The sequence below is a fragment of the Wasmannia auropunctata genome, unplaced genomic scaffold (assembly GCF_000956235.1).
Source record: "Wasmannia auropunctata unplaced genomic scaffold, wasmannia.A_1.0 LD335921.1, whole genome shotgun sequence".
Classification (NCBI taxonomy): Eukaryota; Metazoa; Arthropoda; class Insecta; order Hymenoptera; family Formicidae; genus Wasmannia; species Wasmannia auropunctata.
The window spans coordinates 1233345-1258348 of record NW_012026969.1 but is presented as its reverse complement, the minus strand read 5'-3'; the positions used below and the strand labels follow the sequence as shown (position 1 = coordinate 1258348).

The window sequence follows — 25004 nt, the reverse complement described above, 5'->3', positions numbered from 1 at the left end:
GAATCTCAACTCTGTTCCATCTTTTCAGTTCGCCGAAAGAATGGGTAAACGCAAATGGGAACATCACTCGGGCCAACTAGAAGTAATAAGGAGGAACAATAAGCAACACTGAACTTCCTAGAGCAGATTTTAATAAAACTCCTAGACTGTCGATCGGCCTTCTGACGATCGGCTGATCGTTCGTCAAGCGGCGGAACCGCTTATCGGCTCCCAAAGCGATTCCAACGGTTCTGCAGGATCTATTGGATTTCGAGTTCTATTTTCTGTTTTCGATTCTCGACACGGAAGTTCCGCAAAAGTAGAACCAGTTCAGAACCGTCGCTCGCGAAGTGTTTCCAGTTTCGATTTCGCGAGCGCGAGCTCTCTCGATTTATTTGCATCCCGATTTTATTCTTCGGCCTAGCACAAATATAGATACTTCGAGATCATGTACGAATTCTCCATCCTCTTTTCTTTTCTTTTTTTTTATGGCATTGCCCGATTGCACTTGCCTGCAGCGCTTGTTCCTGAAGAACAATACGTCTATGTAGAAATTTAGATGCTCCGTGCTGCTTCGAAAATCCGCGATATGCAATATAATACGTATCCGTAATATTAGTCTTCGATACACGCGTGAGTTTTGCGGAGAATGTTTTAACGAATTATTAAGGATACGCCCACTAGAATGGAGATGAGGTAAAAAGGAAGTGTATATATATCGTGTAGAGACTCTCGCATACAAATACAATTTATATTTTGTACATTACTTATGAAACATTTTAAGATCGGAGACGTGCACTATGATCTTGAATCCCGCGCGTGACTCGTAAAACTCTTTTGTTTAGGATCAAAGCCGTGAACCGCGACGCAGCACAGAACTCTCAGACGAGCAATCTAACAATTTTTTCGTTAAATTAGATTGATCGAACGATTCGAGAAAGGACGATGAAACTACACGCGAGGAATAGTCGCAGGTCTTATGATTTCTCGACTGCCAAAACTAGATCTAAACGAGACGAGCAATACAACGTTAATAATTTCAGATAGGCGAATTCGCGTAGCCTCGCGATTCGCGGTTTTGGGTCGATCGATTAACGGCCAGTTTTTCGCGGGCGGGAGATCGTTCTTTACCAGGCGGTTCTATCGCACTTTATATATCTATCACCTCTTATACATATACATATTATTATGTAAATATATACAGTGAGGATAGATTTAGCGACTTTCTTAAAAATCGAGCGGCTTCTAAGAGTATTTTTAATTACACAGAAAGACATATTATATGTATACATTATATACATATACATACATATATATAAAGATGAATATATATATATATATATATATTCTCTTATCGCCGACGTCCAACGGACTAGTTTAATTCAATCGACACATCGCGCTATTATATATAAAGTATAAAACAGCACCGATAATTCTTGCAAATCTCGTCTAGAGCTCTACGATCGTGGGTAGATCTGAATGATTGGCGTATCTTTTCTAAATGCGCGCATTTTTGTGGATCATGTGCCTATATACTAGTATGCGCTAGGGCAAAAATGAATTTAGGAGATACATCATCTTTGTTGTATCCCTTTCCTTTTTGACGAAATATTCTCCACGAGTCTTTTCCTCTCGAGTCATGCTCGAATCAGCGCTGGACATCTTATGTATATATTCGTTCTACGTGTAAAATATATCTGTCCTATGACCTTGCCACAGTTATGGAAAACGTGTTAATACATAAAACAAAAAAACTCGGCACACGTTTGAAACTGCACTATTTTGACAAGCTCCCGATTAATAAAGCCCACGATTAAATGGGCAAAAAGTAAAGGGGCAATGTCGTTTTTTATTAGGATGTAACGTAATGCATCAGAAACAAAAAACACGTGAGGAATAATTCGGATATTTTATGCGTACATTATTGAAAGATGACGTTTTACACGTAGACACCCAGCCTGCCGATGCTAGTTTGTATAAACGTGGGTAAAAAGTGGGACCGTACATCTGAAGTTCGTTTCTGCCTTCTAGCTGTCGCTATTGTAAACAGTTTTCTATGCTCCATCTAATCGAGTTCGGCCGTGATCACGCCGATATTACACGTAAGATATAAATGAATAATCCGTAATTTGATCCGTAGAGCGCGATCGTGCTTTTGACAACTTAGGATTTACAATTCTCGTGTATATTCATCATAATATACTATATAGAATCTAGCGATTTAAGCGGAACAACTAGTGAAGATAAATCGTAAACACGCTCTCGTATGCAGGATGATAACATTAGATTCTCGTCCACGTGTGCGACGTGCTGCTGTTGGAGAACTTGTCGCAATCTTTATCCGGATGAAATTTTTGTTTTACTTTCCTGTGATTCGAATGCGTAATAACATACAGATAGTTAACGATAGCATTATCGCGTATTGTAAGATACATATACTGTTATTGATTATTATTAAGATATTTATTTTAAAAAATCCTATTTAGTATAAGATTTATTCTCACGCGTGGAAAGGTATGCTGAATTCTAAAGAATACGGCATACTATGATACCTATGACACTATGCCGAGCGGTTTGCGCGAGGCAAACGTTGTATTTGGAAGTGTGCGACGCGTTTCTTTTGCGAACAGCAATCCGAAGTCACTCTCTAAAATTGTCTTAAAGTTTCGCAACGAAATAATGAGAACGTACGTGTTACCCATTCACTTTTGCATGCGTCCAATCTATATACATTCTTCGCTTAGAAACGATCAAATTCTCAAAAAAATTTGCAGCATTAACGATTAATCTGATAAATAAATTTAATAAATGAGATTAACGTTCATAATTTGTGCCGAAATTGATTTTTAAATTCTCAGTTTTTACATATGTAAGGAGAAAAATTTGCTGTGAATCAAAATAATTCTTTAATAACAAGTACATTTTGCTATTGCAGTAAATATACTATTTTAATAGCATAATAATTTGTACATATCTATCGAAATGATCTTTAACAAATAAAATTTTAATATTCTTATATTTTCATGAACAAAACTTGTGACAACATAAAATATACTGCACCAACAAACTTTTTACTCCATAATTTATGTAGTTCCTTAATGCAAAATCCATAATGGATTTTCTTTAAAACACAGATTAATTTAAATAATTAATTTAAAAAAATTTTATTGTTCGCTTATTTTACTAAAACAAGCTTTATTACGTAAAAATACGCCAGCACTGTATGTAGATATGATATTCACAAATGTAAATAGTTGTAAAAATAAAGAAGAAAGACGATTTCAGTGATAATTATACAAATTATGATTAATATAATATTCTTTTTCATTGGGAATTTAAAGGGAAAAAATTAATTTAAACCTAACAGTATAGATTTCTTATGTGTTTGTAACAAATTCGCAGAGCAAAACTAAACCGGCAATCATGCTTCATGCAACAATTTTCAGTCTGAGAAACGAATGAGAAAAAGCATAATACTACGCAATTTGTTTTATTATTAATTAAAATATACTCTCGTAATGTTAACGCGATATCATGTATTAAATACAAAATATCAAAAGAAAGATATATGCGATAGATTATTCTCTATATTTTAATATTAATTCTTACAATTAGATTAATATTTAATATCCAACATATTCAATAACAACTCTTATACTGTCGATACTATATGAAAATCTTGCGTAGGTTGTTTCATCAATCATTCCCACTAGTGATTACTTCTCATAGCGAAAATAATACGGATGGCGAAAATAGGTCGATCTTGGGCCATTACATTTTCTGATGCCTTTTGACTTTTACAAGTAAAAATTCTGATATTTCTTGATAAAATTTATTTGAATCACTTAATAAAGTGATTAACAAAAATACTTGTTATAATTAACAAATAAGAAAACTATTAACGCGATTTCCATGTATCAAGAATTTTCTAATCTAATATTAAGTAAAATATGTCGGATTGAATAAAAGTCCGATCCAGTTTCCAATGTCCAAAGATTAATAAAAGAGATAGATAAGATATATTTTGTGGCTATTATCACTGAGGTTTATAAATTTATTACTTTAATGCTGCGAGTTTGACTCTGCAATGCACTTTTTTACGAATTATTTTCTTCAATGTAAGATTTGCAATATTGAATCCATTTTTCTGTTTTTTTTTTTAATAACATCAGAAAATATCACGCATCCGGAAATGACGTGCGAGGTATCAGCGCATAACGCAACGACGGACGAGATTACAATGACTCTGATAATATACGCGTACAACTTTCTGTGGCAAAACTATTTTGCAAGTGTCCTTCCAATTGTGAATATGGATAGTGCGCTCTCAAGAGTCTACGACAGTTTTAGATTTAGGCGAGCTTTATCATTGTACATTAGTAGTCCATTTCGTGCGACATCGACGGACACGAGTAGAAATGTACTTATGTAAAAATTGTATAACAGAAACGCGATAAAATGATTTATAGATGATGCAAAAAATATTTGGATGAATTAAATATGTCACGCATTGTACTGTATACACGTATATGCCTATACATACATAGGCGTACCCAAATCTATATGAATGTATGTATATGTATATATATGTATAAGACAAGATGCGTACACGTATATACATAAGTATATAGATAAAATGCTGATATTTTCAAGAATCGCGCGTAATATCCGATCTGTCAAATATTGTACATTTGCGACAGAATTATACTTATAATTATAAATATAAAATATACATAATTATTATTATTGAATATTAGTAAAAGTTGAATATATCATCGAATTATTCTCTTGAAAATGTTTTATTGTCTTTTAACGTCCCGTTTTCCATTGTTTTACAAACTTAGTTTACTTAAACTGTCCGAAGCTCCTCAAAGTTCCTCATCCTTCTTTTCTTGGAATCTTCTGTTGCAGAAAAGTGAATGTTGTTATGTAGTTTATATTCACTTTTTCAGGAGGTATTAGTGCACGAGGGCATTTTGAGGTAACATGAAAAAGGTCCATGTCCTTTGTCCTCTCTCAAGTTTCTCTCTGCATCCACATTCTCAAGCTCTGCTGCCTTCTATCTGAAGAACCTGAACTTACACAATTCACCTGAAGATAAAGTAGCACTCGCTAAGCAAAATGTAATTTACATGGCTAATAAGTTAAAAGGTATAAAAGATATTTAATTTTAGATGTGTAGCTGTATTTATTTGATAATACCTAATTACACATAAAACTACAATAAAAAGAGAAAGAGAGAGAGAGAGAGAGGGAATATAAAAAGTATAGAAAATGAAATAAAAGAAGAGTATAAGAAATATAACAACTATTACAAATAGTATATTTAAATCAGATATAATACACTATATCCAAAAAAAATTTTATCTCAAGAATTTAACATTAAAAAATGCAGAATATCACATAAATAATATATAATTTCAAAAAGACATTTATATACGTTGTGGCCATAAAATCTTGATTGACCTTTTAAATGTTAATATGCAAATATAAGATTTGATTTACTGAGTCGCATTTTAAAATATTTTAAATTTATTGTTGACTATCTTTGTATGAATTATTTGAATACTTTGTGTTATATGTAAGCAATACTTTGATTAATTTAAATCTGAAAGACCCTTTCAAAGATTATCTAAATGCAAACTGACAAACAGATTAGTGCAGCGAGAAGAGAAGTTCATGAGATAGTTATGCGTTTCTTGCGTCTATTAACATCCGGTCAGCCGGTCCGCCGGTCGTCCACTCGTGATCTCTTTCCCTCTCATTTATCTTTCATCCTTCCATCCAATACATCGTCCTTTTGCTCGCGGATTCTTACTCTCGTCCATTCCAAATCAGATTTTTCGTTTTCGTCGCAGCTGTCGACGATGGACAAGAAACCTGGACCAGCTGATGCGGAGCGCAATCCTACCTTACAATGAAACATATCAAGAACGGTTAAATTCGCGCAATATTGAATTAATAATGGACGTTTTCAAAATCTGAATTTTATGTTAAAAAACGTTTATTGCGTTTCGCGACGTTTCGGGCATTTCGTGCCCACGTTTTACTTCTTTCCGCATTTTTAGTAAAAATATTCCAATAAGATTGTATGGATTTTAATTTTTACAAGCATGCGCGCATTAAAATGCCGCGGATTTCTAGTTTAATTATTTTCCCGAGAAAAGCCGACATTTCGGTTTTTTTCTTGGATTACAACTTCCATCGAGAATAATGATTTCCGATGGCGTTCCTTTTTTATCTCTGACATTGAACGTCTGAAACGGATTGCTTAGAAACAATCGGGTATTCCGTCTGCATTGTCCAGTCTGCGCAGGAAGGTAGATGGTGGCGAAGCGGGAAAGAAGGAGGTCTTACCGGGTCTCGAATCGCGATCGGGTTCATTCATGAAGTCGTTCTTGCGCGAAATTGCACGTCCGATGAAAGAACCGCTCTACCTGCGATCGGATAGAAGGCAACGAACGAGTAAGAATGTAAGAATGTTAACTATACCAATTGCGCAATCGTTCGTATTAATTGAATGATTCCTATGTCAAAGGAGAGAACAAATGCATTTTAATTGTTCTAATGACCGTTTCGTGAAATATAATTTCTCACCGTGCACATGCAAGTTTACACGCTGCATACGTATTATCCGATGCAAGCAGATCCTGGCGCGATACAGACCCGCGCGAGACAAATTGAAGTTTTTCGCGAACGAACCTGTCCGTAGACCACCGCGAACCCGTCTTCCTTCGCTTTAACTGGCTCCTCTAGAAACGACGGAGACTACCCTGACTGGCCGACTATCCTGTTTACTCATCTCGCGCTTTGTAGTAGGCACAGTTTAATATTTTACACACAAAAATTGCAAATTGATGAGAAAAAACTTGCTATCCTTCTACTATTCTTAATTCTTTTAGTTATCAAGTAATAATTTTTTCTTCCTGCGAAAAAATATTTCTTACATTAATGATAAGCGAGACTAATAAAGAGCAGAACCTGGCAGAACCTGGCAGAGTTTGCAATTTTATTATAAAAAATATCAAACTGCAATATCTTTAAATTTGAACACGATGAGAAAAAGTTATATTTGAAATCTATCTAGTCTAGAGTATTTCTATAGACATTATAACGTTAATAGAAATTATATGATACGTGACACATAAGATAATATCTGCAGAGAAAATTATTTCAGTCTTAGATATAAAGTTTTATTTTTCTGAAATTATCTTTCTTGTAAATACTAAGCAAAATTATCGATTTTTGACAGAGTTTGCAATACCGTTCGTATACCAATGTATATAAATAAATTTACCTTCCCCGAGATTATTAACGTCTTCTCCGAAGATTGTCAATGTCCTGGCGGTTTTAGCATTACACACGTAGTTCGCCTGTCTTTTCCGGATACGAGATGGCAACCAGTTTGCCGGACGCTCGGTGGTTAACAACATCGTCTTTTTTCATCGAAGCATATGCCGCGACTATATTAGGAAACTTGCAGTCACGTGTAAGAGGAGATAGAGAGCGCGTAGGCGCGCGAAGGAGCAAAAAAAAAACGAAAATTCGATACGAACCTCGCAGATTCTAATTGACAATTGTACTGAGATATTAAGCACATTCGCGCACGATATAATTTTTCTTTCCTAAATTCAATTATAATCGATCCCACACCGTATGCAGTGGCTTTATTAAACGTTTGTACCGAGTCTAACGCGCATCCTTTCCTTTCCTTCTCAGGCTTCTTCTCGCGCTTGCCAAAATTCTTCTTTTTTTCGGCATGCATCGCGCCTGTGCCCGTATTAGGAAACTTGCAGGCATTGTGTCTGCCTCTCCGAATAACGAACGAACAACGATGACGACGAAGCAATGAGCGCCCTGTATCTTCCTCCTCTTTCGCTTTGCAATTGGTAACATTGAATTGCGAAAGTAACGAAATACAAAAATTTAGATTTTATATGAATTCTTTTCGCCAAATATATTTTTCTATTTTAAAGTGTATAAATGGTACTTCATATTTCCTTAATGAATAAAATATGATTCGAGAAAAAAAAAATATATAGGCGTAATTTCTACATACATTAAACGCTTCTTTTTGAATATAAGCGCAAAAAAAATCAACAAATTTTCGATTTGCCAATCGTGCGCGTGACAATCGCCTCCGCAAAGAACACGAGTAATTTTTTTTTCACGCACACGTGAAAGCATGCATGCGTATAAATGCGTGCGCCTGTGCGTGCATCGCACGGATACATCGATGATAAAAAGCTTTCAAGGTGAGCCGGACCGACATATGAATGGCCGTATGCATGAATGGGTGGCTGTACGCACTCCGGAGGGACTAACCGGTGGATGCTGGTTATGTGACCGGCTAGTGCATATATATACAGGGTGTCCCACAACTTAAGTTTAATGACAAACTCTCTCTTTGATTATATTAATATGAACAACTAATAGACTGCATGTTTTGTAACAAAATTAAGCGAAATATTTTCGTTAACAGTGACTTGATCGATTAAAATTCGCGCAGAAATCCAATTATTAATTAGATAGACTAGATTCTTTTATTTTATTTGTTAGATTAGTAATTAAACATACGTCTTCTTTAACATTTTCGTTAAAGGAAGATTGATTCTTAGACAACTGCTACTTGAATTATATAGTCGTCAATTGCGCGACACCTTGTACATCAGTATATATGTGTATATGTTGTATCATGTGGCCTACGCGCTTCTCTTTCTCCGCCCCGTGCAGCAAGCACACAAACGTGATCTGCGATCGCAACGTCCCGCCGCTGGCGTCGCATCAATGAAGCCGATACGGGAAGAAGTACCTCAAAGGGACTTTAATTAAGATTCCTCATAAAGCGGTCTTTTTTTTATAATGAAACGTGAATTTGATAAAAAATTGCGAATGCAATATTCACGAGCATGGAGATCGTTAATGAACGCCGAGTCTCGGCACAGTCGGAGTCGTTCATAAATTCATCTTGCGCATGTTGAATTTCATTTTGACAGCATCCCTTTCTCGTTGCGCGCCAACCTTTTGTGATGGCACGGCTTATGATTTTCTGCAACACGGAGCTTTGATAAAAGAACACTTTGACGGGACAAAAGGAAAAAAAATCAAATCGATCGCATCAACAAAAAGTATCGTAACTGCAAAACCGTAATTTTTGGGAATTATGTGTACAATAGCTTTCTTACCGAAAATTGAATTGTGTTAGTCCAGAATTAAATTCAAATTAATATGTAAGCACCAAGTTTTATTTACTATTATTAAAATATTGTATACATGTATACTCTATCATGAATATATTTTTTACATACATGTAATGTATATACATATATCTATATTATATATTATATATTATATATTTAATATATATAATATATAAAATATAAAATGTATTGTATATATAAAAACGTGGTTATACTTTTTATTGATGCTATCAAAATGAATATAAAAGATCAGTGAACCACATCAATAACAATTTATTTTATTATTACAGACTATAAGATTTTCTCGTTATAATGAGCCTAAGTATAAAATAATTTTACTTGTTGCCGCACAAAAAAGGACAATAGCACGAGTATAGGACGGTTTTCAACTTGCAGTTATCTCGTTTAACAGAGCAGACATGACGAGATAATCAGTTCGACAAAAGAACGCGTTTTTCGTACTTGCAGGAATCAGGAATTTAATGCTTGTATAAGATATTGAAACACTTTAAAATTTCAATAAATAATAATTGCCATATTTCTTGTAATAATGAAATTGTGAAATTATAATTTAAAGATTACTTTTCAATAGTCAATAATATTGAGAATAAAACTTTCAAAATTATATTGGTTTCAAATCCCGTACACATACATGCAGTAATAAGCCTGTGATAAAATATTACCAAACATTTCAATTGCAAAATGAAAATAGCGTTAATTAATTTCTAAGATAAAAAGTTTCGTAATCCGTAAAAATAATTTTCTTACTAAATTCCATTGTATATTTAATTTAGTATCTATACATCATATGGATTGCGTTTCTATAACATCGGCAAATGTATGTCTAATTAATTGTACGTAATGTCGATACAAAATTACGTCCATTGTCACGTATAAACTCCCGTTTTTTTTTTTAATACTTGCGGTATTATCCAAATTGCTGCTGTGTGCGCACAACATCGCTCCATATAAATATCCATTAGACGCAAAAGCAGAAAAACATGTTTACAATTTAAAAAGAGTATAAATAAGACTAGATTTCGTTAGAGATAATATTTCGACGATTCGCTTAAAAAAGTATGACGATATCGTTACAAGTCTCACTCTGATACCGTCCCAAATGCATCGCAGTCCGATATTGTCTAAAAATGAATTATCACCGCACAACTTTAATTCCAACATGGCGAGAGCAAAAATCACTCTTTGGTTAATCCATTCTCTATTGTGATTTTATGTATGTACATTCCAGTCTCTCATCTTTGGCACTAAGCTATGAGTTTATCTTTTTTTCGTGAAATACGTCATGACACGCTACGGTTGTGATTAAAAATTCATTTTGACTACAATAATAAATATACATTTTATCATAAAATAAATTGGAGAAATTAAATAAAAATTTAGTTCTTCCGCATAACCATCAATTGTTATCCATAACTTTAAAACACGATTTTTGCTGTTTTAAAATATAAATTTAGAAAACATTTTTAATTACCAGTAGTACCAAATCTTTTCATTGAATTTATCAGTGCAGACGAAATAGATTTCCACGAATATGAAACTTAACAACCGAAGAGCAATATGAATCGCCTCGTGTCATGACTTAAATTCTACTGGTCGCGAACTACTGATTGTGAGTCTCACGTGAGAGGTAAAGTCCGATGATCGTCTACGAAACTGTTCGGCACGTCTAGCAAATTGCCGCGAGGAAGTGGCGAGGGAACGAGAGCGGCATCACCGTCGACTTCGACGTCAGCTACGTCGCCATCTATAGCAACGGCAGCACCGCTACCACAGCCGCTCAATTCGCGTACGTTACCGGGCAAATAGTCTTTCCAGCTTCTAAACAGATATCTGGTAAATTTTCTGAGCTGCCGGAACTTGCAATAGGTAGCGCCTTCCGCGGATTCTAATTGTTGCGTCTGAATAAGAAAACCTTTTTCCTTGAAGGTCTGCTCCAACTTTTCGCGCTGTAGAGATTTTCTAGTTTTTCTCTTTCGCCGGCCATCGTCCTGGCCGGATGGACTCCTCTGGCACGTCGTCGGTGGTTGAATCCTCTCACCAGCGGCATTGAGAAAGGCCCCGGCGGCGGAAGTGGAACCAGATTGGCCCGCCGGTTGCTGGAGAGCCTCTCTGGGAAAAAACTCGTAACCACGCATACTCTTATCGCCGGTACCACTGTAATAGCGGAAATTGCCACCTGAGTCTACAGAGAGGCTCTTCTTTTCTTGTAAACTAGGCTTGGCGCCACCGGTAAATTTGAATTTACATATGCTCACTTCTGTCGCTGGATTATTATTGTTTTCGGTTGGCATCGGCGGTATAAATATAGCGGAGCGCTTCCGTTTGGTTGGTTGACTCTGCTGCTGGCTCAAGGGTGCATTTCTCTTCGGTCTGGGCGAAGTAGACGTGGCAGCCGTAGATACTGGCATCGCCTGAGTTGTAGGTAATGCCGACACTTGGGCTGCGCTCTTCGTCTCCATCATTGAGTATATCGATTTTGGCACGATCTTTTGTTCTCTCGGCGATTGATCCGTTGCCGGCGGTGGGCACTTGTCATTTTGAGCGACTTTTTGATAATACAGCAATTGGGACTGCAACGCCATTGGATGAATAAACACACCAGCATTCGGCCAATACACAAAGCCGGAGTTGTGACCGATCATAGGATCAATTACATTATTATTATGATTGACGAAATTGTTATTCGATCGATGGCCAACTGGTTCTGAATAATTCATCGGTTCCGACAAGAAGCCCGTTCCTAGACATTCCACTTCTTCACCATCGCTAGATGTTTCACTCTTCACCTGGCCAGACTCGTACACGTTTCCATGTTTCCGCAGTAATCGAATCTTCAACTGGTTGAGATCCCTGATGCAGAGATTCAATGGCTCATCCTGCTCCCGCGAATTCTCAGACAGCGAAAAGCTCCGCCGGGTCTCCTGAGTCAGTCGTTTTTCCAGCAAACTGCTGATCCTGTTCTGAACGTCGGTCCTTTGAAAAGGTACTTGAGGCGACACGCGCTCCCGAGAATCCTGCTTGTCCCGTGGCGACAGTCTCCTCTCTTCATGACCAGGCGTGCCCGGCAAAATCGTGCCATAATTTTTGTAAATTAAATGACATATGTCAGCCTTCTTCGGTTTCCGGCCACGTCTAGGTTTGCTATTGTCGAGAGTGATTTCACCCATGTACGGCAGATCGGAATATTTCATGGGAGGTCTGCTAGATGTCTGCGTCTGTTGAATGTGATGACTGGGATAAGTTGTATTACAAGCCTGTGAAGACACAGAGGTGATGACGGATCTCCTAGTACCGGTGACTTGTTGGTTATGACCGAGAGTCGTTGGGCATTGAGGTGGTACGATCTGTGGACAAAGCTCTTGCTGCATCGCCGCGATTCGCTGCAGCCAACCATGAACGTCGGCGACGGGACTTGGGGTAGAGTTAGTCGGCGCCGGACTGGATGCTGTTGGCTCGATGATGCGTGGTGGCGATGAATTCAAATTTTCCTGGGCCAGTGACGCTTCGTAGTGATCCAAATATTCCGGGGGTAATGCTTGATGATGAAATTTGAGTTTCCATCGTGATTTCCTGCGGCCACGACTGGAATATACGAAATTTCATAGTTTGACAATACTTAGACTGGTAGATTTTCTTCCATATATAGCTTCCATATATTTCTATGACAAGTTATACTGATTGAGCATCAAGAAAGCTATACAAAAAATTATTATTTTTTTCAGTATGTTCTCCTTAAACTACATGACTGCTTACTAATTAAAATACAAAAACAAAACATTGTGATTTTAATCTTAAATTCTTTAAAGGAATAAAATAAGTAGGAAATCAAAAGAAAATTATTCTTCCAACAAAATTTATGGTCAATTTATTAATATCCGTTAAAAAAGGAGAAAGAAATAAGGAACGTATTTTGGTGATCTCATGACTGATGTTGCGCTCAATATTATGGTAATACATTATTTGGAAAAAAAGTATTTAAACTAGCGTACAGTCGGTGGCTATTATCCGTCGGTGATATCGCTCTTTCATTAACGCCGGATTGCATTCCGAGCCACACCTTAATAGCGTTTTGTGCCGCGCGATACGGCGCCTTCGCTCGTATGCAGAGAGCGTGTGTCGCGCTTCTTCTCTTCTCTTCTCTAGTCGCGACCGAGCTGTTTAATGAAATTCAATAATAACGGTAATCAACTCTCTCGCGACGCGCGTTTCGCTGACGTATATCGGCAAATTTTTTCTTCGCGTACTCGTACGCGCGCGCACGCATTGCTTTAGAAGACTCGCTCGGCACGAACCAGTTTCCTGGCGCCTATCTTTCTTGTCGACGCGACGACCGCACTTAAAGCACTTTCCTGGACATCGGCCGGTTTTAAGTTAAAGACATCGTTAGAGACATGACAAAAAAGATAAGAAATAGCCTGAGTCGCATCGCTGCCGCGGATCGCGCTATCTGACAATGTAAGCCGTCGCGAGACATATACTCATCATGCTCTTCAAACGCATGTGGAGATTTATCCAATCTAACAACAAAAGCGTTTAACTTGACGAAAGTACCATTTAAAAGGATTGCGTTTACTTTTCTCTCGTTGCAAAATCATTTAGTTTAAATATGTAGATTAATATGAAACTTACATAAATCTAAGAAAATATAAAAACACGTTCAAATTAAAGATAAAACGTTGTATAAAAGAAATCAAAGAAAAATAGATTACCTAGTTCGTCCTCGATTGCTAGAATCCGGTGCAGTTAATACCGGATTTTCCTCCAGTCCTTGAATTTGATTACCACCTTGCTGTCCATGCTTGCTGTCCGCCGAATCCGCCACGTTGCCTATGTTCACTTGCGAGCTATCAACAGCGACAAAAGAAACTTTCGTTCACCGGCGCTTGCGTCAGTTCTGAGATATATATATATTCATCTTTTCTCTATCAATTTCCAACTACGGAAAAAGATATGGTATACATCCAAAATTATATACAATTAACAAACAAACAAAAAGTCATTTAACTTGATTTATCTGGTTTGGTAATCGATTCTGATGTAGATATATTGTTACACTAATATGTAAATATGCTCGCAAACTTTTCTCTTCATACGTATCTGTGCGAGTCGCATAGGACTTGGAGATACATTTACAACTCACCTTAACGTGTTAACATCGCGACTTCGCTCTTCTTCCTCCTTCGGCTCCTGTTTGACGGCCATGTGGATCAGAGGCGATAGCGGGCAACGTAGATGTACCGAGTGATGCAAATGATGCTGCAAACCAGCGCCGTCGGTGAGACCACTGTCTATGCCAACAGACTGTGTACGCGGCACGACTTCCTCGGTCTGCATAGTGCCCCCTGGAAATTGAAACATTCGAGTCGCTATTATAAAGTTAATTCCTCCTCGCATATAGTTTAGTATTTTTTATATTAATATTTTTATCTCTCGAAACGACCGCAGAAATTGTTATTAACGGTTGTCATGTAAGGAGATTTGGAACATTTTGTATAATCTTGCTAGTTCACGATGCTAATTCAATTTTCACTGAAAGTTTCAATATTGCGCATGTGAATTTGTGTGTTAAATTAAAACCTTAAGTATGCAACTGTTTTTAATTGGGATACTGGTAATAAAAAAAAGTCTTGTAGTCACGCCTAAAGGTGGATGTTTCGTAAACCATTTGCTACAATTTGACTCAAGTTTTAAAGACCGCGGTTCCAAGTCAAGTATTATTAATCTAATTATAAGACATTAGTTTTTGAACAGCTGTAACACGATTCAGCTACTTTCGATTATAAAAAAAAAAAAAAAAACGAGGTCGGAAGTAGCCACCATACAAACAGCTCCCACTTTCTTATTTCGGCGTGCGCGAGAGCCGCGCGAAAGGTCGCGCGTGGGCCGTCGTGGAAGCCGGAGATCGTTGCCGGTGTGCGCGAACGAATTGCGGAATATTCATAACCACCGTATTAACGAGCGGATTAATGCCGCGCGCAGCGCGGTGAGTTGCATTGCGTGGATTTGACGGGCGTGAGAAATGGCAGAAATTAAACGAATGTCTGACGCGCAAATGGATAAATGATCAAGCGCACCTATTGCCGTCGTTGCACCATCGAGCAAAACCGCGTAGGCGACCGCGTGTCCGTTCAAGGCTTTGAAATCGTACAATGGCGAACTGCGAGAACCGTGCTTACGTTACGTGATAGAGATCCGCTTGGAAACGGTTCGCGAGGTAACTCGCATTATTCGACAACAATTATCTGTCGCACGCGAATAATTCGTCGTCAAATTCTAGAATCGATTGTGTTGTTCATTTTTACAATCACAATGATGTTATTTGCAGCCGATATTTTCAGAACCCAATATGTATTGCATAAATATTATATAAAAAAATTTTTAATATTATATGTAGAAAATTATAAATCAAAAATGTGTAAAATAAGATTATAGATACTATGTTTTTTTTTTATTATAGAAAGAGAGAGAAAATTTTAATGTATAGAATCAACGAAGCAAAAATGTTAGCCGACCGGCGCAGCAATGTCGGAAAACGACACGTAGAAAGAGGCTAAAACGGAGAAAGAAGGAGACGCGCAGAAGACGAAGAAGCGTATTATACATACTGTGACTTTGCGCAGCACCGTTGGATAAAAATATTCCTGCGCGAAAATAGAACCGGCAACACTACGGCACAGCCCACCGAACACCCGCAATTCCTGAGCCATACTTGGCCTAGTCGATCGGGTTTCAACGCCTCGCGAGAATCCGCCTATGTGACGGCAGTCATTTCATTACTTCGGGATAAGATATCGGTACAAAGCTAAGACATTAAGATCTTGAAAAAAACCGAGAACAAAATCGAGGTGTACTTGCATACTCCTTCCATATTCACATAACATTAAATGTATTAATAAATATGATAAAAATAAAATTGGGAATAAAAGATCTCATCTTTTATGTATAAATTAACAAGTGTGAGATTAATCGTAATTAAATATTCAAAACTTGATTTGACTTCTGTTTATAGAAATACCCAATAAGCAACAGAAAAATTAACATTTGCAAATCCAAGGAAAGTATCTGGAAAAACTTCTATTAAAAATTATGATTTCAAAAATAAAGGTTTCCGAAATAAATTGACAAGTTTCTATATTTTTAAAGGGCCAAAGAGATTAAAAAAAAACATAATTTAAAAAAAATACATATAAAGATACTTTCGAAATTTCTAAGAATCAACACTTTAAGTTTCTTACAAACTCTAAGAAATTTTAATTATACGGAAGTTATACGATTTAAATTCCAAAATTCTACAACTCTAAGTTTTTTCAGATTTTAACTAAAATGTCAAGTAAAGTTTCAAAAGTCTAACAATAAGTTACAAGAGTGTGTAAGGGTCTAAATGTTAAAGGGTCTAGATTTTAAAGTACTTTATTCAACTTTTAATGATTTTAAAATGTAAAAAGTTTTACATAAACATAAACTAAATAGCGACATCAGTGGAAGATATTAATATCGACATATGCGGGAGGTGGCTCGTTTTCATTGAAGACCAGTTATAGAATGATGCAGGCGGGCGCGTAACTACAATTTATTTTTTGGCTATTTTTAGCGTTTGGCGTAGCGCCACTATTTTCGGTTCTCTCAAATTTCTCACTCCATATTTAGGATTATGGCTGATGGTATCGCGCCGCACTAGGCATTTATGATTGCTGAAGTGTACACGTTTTACCGTCGCATGTCTAATTTTATTCAAAATATTAATCAGAGTAAAAAATGATAACAAATCAACGATCTCGCTCCAAAAAATTATAGATGTAATCAGCTGTTTACAAAAGATATTTCAAGAATCTGTCGTAGATTCTATCCAAGTTTTCTTTTTATAACTCGATATTTGTGATAGATAAGAAAGTAGACAATGATTTTTTTTTTTTTTCATTTCTTCAATAATGTTACGACAGATGTCAAACTGATTCGTGGGCAACAAGTGGACGAATCGGAGCAGACGTTTGTTCCGCGGGAAAACATGTGGTCTTTCGCACTATTGGCAGAAGCGCAACTAGGTTAAAAACGGAAAGTCAGCCGCGGTGCTCGGGAACATGTCAAGGTGATGCAACGACCGGAAAAAAGAAATCCTTTGAAAAGATTTTCCTCACACGCGATAACCGATCGTCAAGATCTTTAAAGTCATAGATCGATTTGCTCCTGTATTGCGCGAACCAATAGGATAAACCGTGATCCATTGGCCTGATTATGACGTCGCTGGATCATAATTACGCGTAAACACCCGCGCAAATCGCGTAGCGCAGTGCAGCAACAGCATCCCACGTGGAGAACAGTAATCTATTGTGAGAGAAAAGACAGTTCGATCGAAACGATCTCATTTTCCGTCGATTGTTTTTTTGCAAATATTTAGATAGAGATTTAAAGTACAATCGGAAATTTTCAATTTACTGTACAGATAGATAGAAAATGCATAACGTCGATGATTTGAAATTGCTATTATTGCTTTGTTCTACAGCAAAGCGAAATAAAGTTTGTAGATTTAATAAAGTCCAAAAAAAATCCACGGTCAACCGAAAACACTTTGTCAAAAACACGCTAATTCGAACTAAATCTCTTTAAGTTCGTTCAATATTCTCACTGCTGATTACCTGTGACGGGAAAGTTGCTTTCCGGCAACATGAACGTATCATTCTTGACGAATCCTCTTCTGGAAAAATCGGGACCGGCGGCTGACTTCGCGGAGCGTTGTAAACGTTTACAATATTCGAGCGATTTTCATACACGATCAATTTTCCGTCAAACTGGATGATACGATGGTCATCGTTGAACACGATCAATTGCACAAATCACAGGCCGCGATTAATAATCTTCATCCGATCTCGAGCCGTTCAATGCATCGCGATCGACTCTGCCTCGCGTGATTCTTTGGCAAATATAGCAAGATATTTCGAAGGAAAAAAATGGAAGATACAAAAGAAGGAAAAGAAAACGTGAACACGTGGATAAACTTCCACCTAGATAAAAAGAGAAATTGTATCGATCGCAAGAAAAATATAAAGGCGGCAAGTAAAGAAATAGGGAGAAAGAAAAGGAGCAAAGAGAAAAAGATGGGACCGACAGAACGGAGCGGAGTGTTTTGAAGCACTTTTGGCACTGTTACGAGCGAGAGTGAAGTGGACAAGCGACAACTCCACCGAGAGCAACGTCTACACCTTCGTCGAAGGAGGACGAAGGGGGAGAAACGTCGGCGACGACGACGAAGACGACAACCGCGACAACGACCAACCCTCCGCGGGCCAAGAAGAGCGAACGGAGGCGCGGGCGTATATTCTCGATTTGGGCGGATGGAAATCTGAGATTGCTCCATATTGGGCTGTGCGCCACGGAGATGCTCTGTAATAGCAGAGCCAGACTTGTTCCCTCTCTTTCCCGCCTCTCTCTCTCTCTCTCTCTCTCTCTCTCTCTTCTTCTTCCTTCCCTTCTTCTATTACTTCTTCTTCTTCTCCCTCTTTCGTGTTCCCTCCCGTCCTCACTTTGACATATAAATGTGTGTATGCATGCGCGAGCGACTGTTTCTGTCTTTTTCGCTCCATTTTCTCTTTCTCGCGTTCCTCCTCTTTCTTCCCTCTCTCTGTATGATGAGACCAACGAGGGTATATTTAACCCCGCGATCCACCAACGAGGAATCGAGCCGCGCACAAGCCACTTCTCGTATTTGGTGTCCTTCTCTTTTTATTCTTCATCCGACTACTCGCGAAATGAATAATCAAGGAAACTTCTTTCAGTACTTGTTACTTAACTCTCTCTTACTGAGACTTTCAGAGATTTATTTTTCCGTTTAATCAACGCACTTAAGATACTGGGGCTTCGAAGAATTAATTAACACAAATTATTCCATTCGAAAAATTAAATAAAAGAGCTTGATTTCGGCTAACGGATTGGTGCTTTAATAGTGGATTCTAAATTAAATTTCGCTAAATCATCACATTAGGTGCTATAAATGGTAATCAAGTATTATTACTAGATATGTGACATATCATAGATATCAATACCACTATCTTTTTCCTCAAATACATACGTCGCAAGCATTGTAATCGTGATAATTGTGAATAGTATAGGTATGACATAATATAATCCTAGCGATACGGTTATTCTGTAGCATTCTTTGGAGTACATTGTTCTCGGCTTTACTGATAAAAATTGAAATAAATGGCTTCATTAACCGATGCGAATACGGGTCCAAAAGAAATGGCCTGCGAGACGTTTCACGATATCAACCAGCCACATCGAATCGCTTATCGCACATGCATTCCGAATAACAGCCGACGGGACCGATGCATCGACATTCACGCGGCCAACGGCACCAGGCCGATAAGTGAGCTAACGAAGAAACGGCGTAATCTGGCATAACGCGTTATCTCTCGGTTAATGAGCCTTGAAGGCTCCTCTCTGTTTGCCGGAGGAGGCTTCAGGTTTCCCACAGTGGCATGCCGGATGACGCCCGGTGCTCGGAGCCTCCCCGGTGCACCCCGTCCATCTCGTAATGTACGTAATTTATTGCGCGTCTGCGTTGCACAAAATGGCAAACGCATTTCGACCGCCGAATCATTGCCATATACATCCCGATACGATTTAACGCGACTCGAAGGAAGCCTGTGACTGGAGCCTGGGATTCAGGCGCATACTTGAAAAGGCGTGGACTTTATTAATGAGATTGTTAAAAGTGGAGCGAAAAGTTGATACGAGGCTATTTGCCACTTTCCCGGAACTGTTTACATGTCTCTCTTTTTAATGCATACCGCTTTCAAAGATTTAAATTATTCTGCAAAATAATCGGTTGCAGTTAAATCAATTTTACACGAAAAACATAATTTGACTTTTCTTAAAATTATTAAAATTAAACATTAAGTTACATACATTCTATGCTACACATTCTTATAGATCTAAAATAGAAGAAAAAATAATTTTAAACAATTTAAAAAAAAAATTTTCCATGCACCGAATAAAAATTGTACGCCGTAGATGAAAAATATATATATGTATTCAGGTTTTTATACACTCTGCTTCTCTACTCGCATTTGTATGATGAAAATTTAAGAGTTATTGTTCACTCAACGGCAAATTCTGGGAATTAGTGTTATTGAAAATGTCAAAATCTTTGATTAAAAATAACGTATTGTTGGAGAGCGTGCGGTCCGATCGCCGGGATTTAAACGCTATTCCACGAACGCGCTGGATAAAACGCGTGAGCTGATGGAACGCGGAGTTGAAAGTATAGTTGTTGACATATCGTTGCGAGGTATTGGGACACATCGGGCAAGTAGGCGGGGTGGTTTAACCTATACGGAATATAATATACGCCTCCATGGGATCGACGCCGGAGATGACAGTCGCATAAAATATCAACGCGTCGTCTGCGCAGAGAGAATCCCAAGATACAATGGACCGATAGAACGGTTCTGATCGGCCGACTGTTTGTCTGCCATTTAAAACCTAACGTTTGTACATTATTGAGTTTTGTATCGGTATGCGTATCAATTATCAATAGTGCAAATGCCAGCTGTGCGCCTTGCGTAACATGGCCTAGATACGTCTGGGAACAGCCACCTGATTCCCGAACGCATGACGCGCGAGCGGAAGTACGCTCCGACGACGCTGACGAAACGCGCTGTCGCGCGTGGGTGACAATTTTGGTGCTGGACGTTAGTTACCGTAGACGTCGAAAATCGAGCTTTATCGGTTGTTAGAGAGTAGCGAATCTGAAAGGCGCATTTGCCAGACGCAAGCGTGAAACATAGAAGACAGCGTTTTTGCGTGTATCTCCGTGGGATATACAATTTTTACATAATAGAACAATTAATCCTTCTGATCGTGTGTAAATGTAAAATCTGCTCGTGGAATATTAAACTGCGATGATAAAATCGACAGTAAATCATCAAGAGCGAATTGATTAACGCTTTAACAAAGCATTGAGAAAGAAACAAAGTCACAATTTGACCGAAGACTCGGAACCTGGAATGCGTGTCCGACGATGACTTTCCCGGTGAATTTATCTCCCAAACTTTATCCACTCGAAATTCATCTTCCAGTAACCAGCATCATTAACATCGTTGCTTTTATAGGGTCGTTAATCACTGTCGTTGCGCCCCGTAGTAGGCGATAAATAATTACAAAATACGCAGCTTGATCTCGCTGCATACCTAATGTAAGAGCTCCGACACCTGTGAGAGACTTCGACGTTGTTCGCTTTCGAAATATGAACGCAAAGTAATGTGATTCAGCTAAAAGTGAGGACTAGTGCAGTCCTCATGAGGGCATCTGAAGGAGAGAAACCGAGAAAGATTTCTCGAGGCGATGATGGGCCATCTTACAGCTAGTCCAATTGGATCGCCCACGTGGTAGAAATCTGAAAGGAGGAATATAAGGCTATTCACTGATACCGTTAAATTGCCTAATGTTCTTTTCCATACGAATTATTTAATGTACGTCGTCTTTAATTTGACAATGAGGCAACTCACAAGTAGTTCTGTAGGCGTTTTTCATCGAGAAAGGTACGATGCGTTTAAATCAATTCCTGCATGTCTTTTGCTTTCAACTGATTAAGAATTGATAAACGCGAAGTCGTTTTAGTGACACGTACGTATTCTCGTATCTCGTGTCACTCTAATATCTCTGTAATTACAGATTTGTAAACACGAAATCAATCTTTTATCTTTAATCTTTCTCTTAATGAAAATATCGAGGTATTCACAGTTTTCAATATAATAATATAAAAATTCAATATAATAATATAAAAATGATTTAATTGATTTATATGTATATTGTTAGAAATATATAAACAAATAAATATTTTTTTAAGACAAAAATTAAAATAGAAAATAGAAAAAAATAATTTTCAGTTAATTTTAAGTAAGATACAATAACATTTTTAATTAAATCTTAATTATACGATATTAACTCTTGGATATTAAATTCGAAGAGTGCAATAAATAATTGTTTTGATATTTTAAAAGTTGTCTCCAAACTGATCGTAAAAACTACAGATAAAAGGATATCTAACGAAACACCCTGCATAAATTAAAATTCTCCATGACACCTGGCAGTCATTTCACAACACCACCTGCATGCAATGAGCGCACGATCACAAGCGAGCAGAAGAAATTATCCATGCGAGTCAAAGATGCTACGCAATCGCATGCATGTATAATGAGAACGTGGCGCCTTTCGCGCGTTACATATTTTCCTAGCTCGCGGATCCGAGAGCAAGTGAAAAAGAAGATCGTTAATTGAAAGCGAATCGCTCGGCCGGGCGCTGATAATAATCTTGCTCCGAAGAAATGCCCGCAAGAAGCAGTTTAGCAAACGCGGCCTGTATACATACGTTTCTCTCTCTCTCTCTCGTCAATCGCTTCTCTGGAACTTTGATTGGTCGATCAAGGATCGACCAGTCGTAAAACTTTTCTCAGTTAGTGCGTCCGAATACGAAACAGCGTGCTTTGGTGCAATGAAGAATAAGCTCGCTATTCCCCACCTACTCCGCTATCGCTATCGCTATACATTCATCAGGAATCGTGATTGGCGACAACGTTGCCGCTAATTGTAAGATGTGAAAATTTCTTTCAGCTCATTGCTCAATCTTTTGAAAAGTATTCTTAACGCGTCAGTGTAAAATTGGAAACAAATTCACTTTTAAGAAATTTCAGATTATATTTAAAATTCAATGAATCTTGAAGTGATATATAAGTCACTTTTCATTACATAACAGCAATATAAAACATAATGTAATGCTTGTAAGATGATTTGATCTCTCATTAAACGTATAAATATCCTGTAAGAGTGAATCTAATCGCTGTCAGTTGGTAATTTAACAATTTAACCGTATGATTTCATTACTCGCATGATCGCACTCGCGGGTAACGAACGCAATCGTGATTGGCACTTTTGCTGATGTGAAAATTCTCCCACTCGGCGACGAAGCCCTCCTCTCTTTCGTTTCTTCGCGTGCATCGCGCGTACCGCGATCCCCTCTTTCCTCGTGCTGACCTGCACCGATCGAGATCGAGCAGAAAACCCTCCTCCGATTGCCATATTCGCTAATTCAAGAAAATATGGCTGTCTGGATCGTTAGCCGATTGGATCATGTCTGAACCGCGCCATCGTCTGATGCAACGATAGCAATCAATCGCGCTCTTGTATAGGTATCGGATTTATATTTAATTAATTCTTTCGACGGACAAAAGTGTCTTGAAACATGCGTTGGATTAAAATATCGTTCTCCCTGTCGATCATCTCGCTGCAGTCATTAGCCAATTATTAATGGCGTATCAGCTGCGTATCGGCTAACCGAGGCGTTACAACATTACAGGCAGACGCGCGCTAGATTTTATATTTAGGACGGTACCATAGAATGTAACTCTAGAACTACTGAATTAGGTTGGAACGAAAATACCTGCACCCACGCCGATGACGCTCTCCGGTCTCCGTGTGTGTTTTATATATTTATTTAATACCGAATTCTTACCCGTCTTTCACGCGTTCACGCTTGCGTCGGAAGCGTTATATAAGAAACTCAGTCAGATCAGATCGATTGTTTGCACCGAGATTTGTATCAAAAATATTTACGGCCTGTTTTTTAATGCGTGAAATAATTACAGCAACGGATTCTAAGTTCACATTTTGCAAAGCACAGACAAGGAAGAGAGAGAGAGAGAGAGAGAGAGAGAAGGGGAGGAGGGGAAAAAGATATTAATGATTCGCCAGCATAATTACGAATTCCACGTTCTGGTAAGACGCCTTGGTGATAAGCAAATAAGCTCGGCTCTCTTAATTAAAAATGATGGAGCGGGAGCCTAAAGACAAGCGCGCGGATAAGCGTGCACCGATGTCATCGATCATCGGATCTGTAAACGACTTTCGACGCTCTCGCCGTATCTCATTATTTTGTACCCGAAAAGGGACGGAGTCCGTTTGGGAAGAACGGTCGCAATTAGCGACGGTATTGCGCGCGGACAAGGGGCGAATCGGCTGTGCCATTAATCAAAACGAGAGGCAGAAAACAATTTGGGGACGGCCACCGAGCACTTACCGAATTATTAACCGAATTATTATCCATCAAACGGTATGCCGCTTACGCAAAACCGAAAAAGGGGCGGGAGGTCAATTAGCATTGCTGGCTATCTCAGTATAGTGCCGATGCCGATATCGGCGATATCAGCAACCGATGAAATAATTGTTACGATTAAATGTCGCGGTTTCTTTCTGCGCGCGAGTCTGTCGTTAAACCAGCCGAAATGACTTTACGTAACCGCAAGACGAGGCGAGGCCAGTCGATTTACGGCTGTTTCGACGAGACATTGGGAAAGACGAAGTTCCCTCTTGGTTCCTGATTCGACAACGACCAACTGCTTTTTCTCCCGCTATGACTAATGAGCCAACGTAACGTGTTCGCCCACCCGCGGTCGATACACCGTCGTTCGATTTTTCAAATCACACATTTAAAGATTTCAAATAATACACTTTAGTGGTATTTTCTAGTCATACGTTATTATTTTTAAATAAAAGAATTATTTTAAATTAACTAAATTATTGTTTTCCAATATTATATTGTTTTTCTAGATTTCCATAAAACATTTATGTACAAATATATAAGTCTCCTGATGATGATACACTTCGGTTAAATGCGTACAATTTTCGAAATTTATTTACATTGAAGCATTGTGCTGGCCGGTGTTAATTTTTAAGATCTAGATAAAGATAGTGCGATCTTTGTAAATCAATATCTGTGTACGCCAATCTGATAAAACTACATATGAGCTGAGT

The 25004-nt window shown here is 38.1% G+C and overlaps 1 protein-coding gene across 1 annotated transcript; it reads right to left on the bottom strand.

Annotated features, from left to right (window-relative positions):
* Positions 1 to 10041: 10041 nt before the first annotated feature.
* LOC105455162 lies at positions 10042 to 18429 on the bottom strand. The gene is made up of 4 exons (XM_011698264.1): positions 17834 to 18429; positions 14341 to 14542; positions 13910 to 14044; positions 10042 to 12782 (listed from the first exon to the last, which is right to left on the bottom strand). The coding sequence occupies exons 1-4, from the start codon at positions 17862 to 17864 to the stop codon at positions 10817 to 10819; spliced, it is 2334 nt and encodes a 777-aa protein (XP_011696566.1). The 5' UTR covers positions 17865 to 18429; the 3' UTR covers positions 10042 to 10816.
* Positions 18430 to 25004: the final 6575 nt, after the last annotated feature.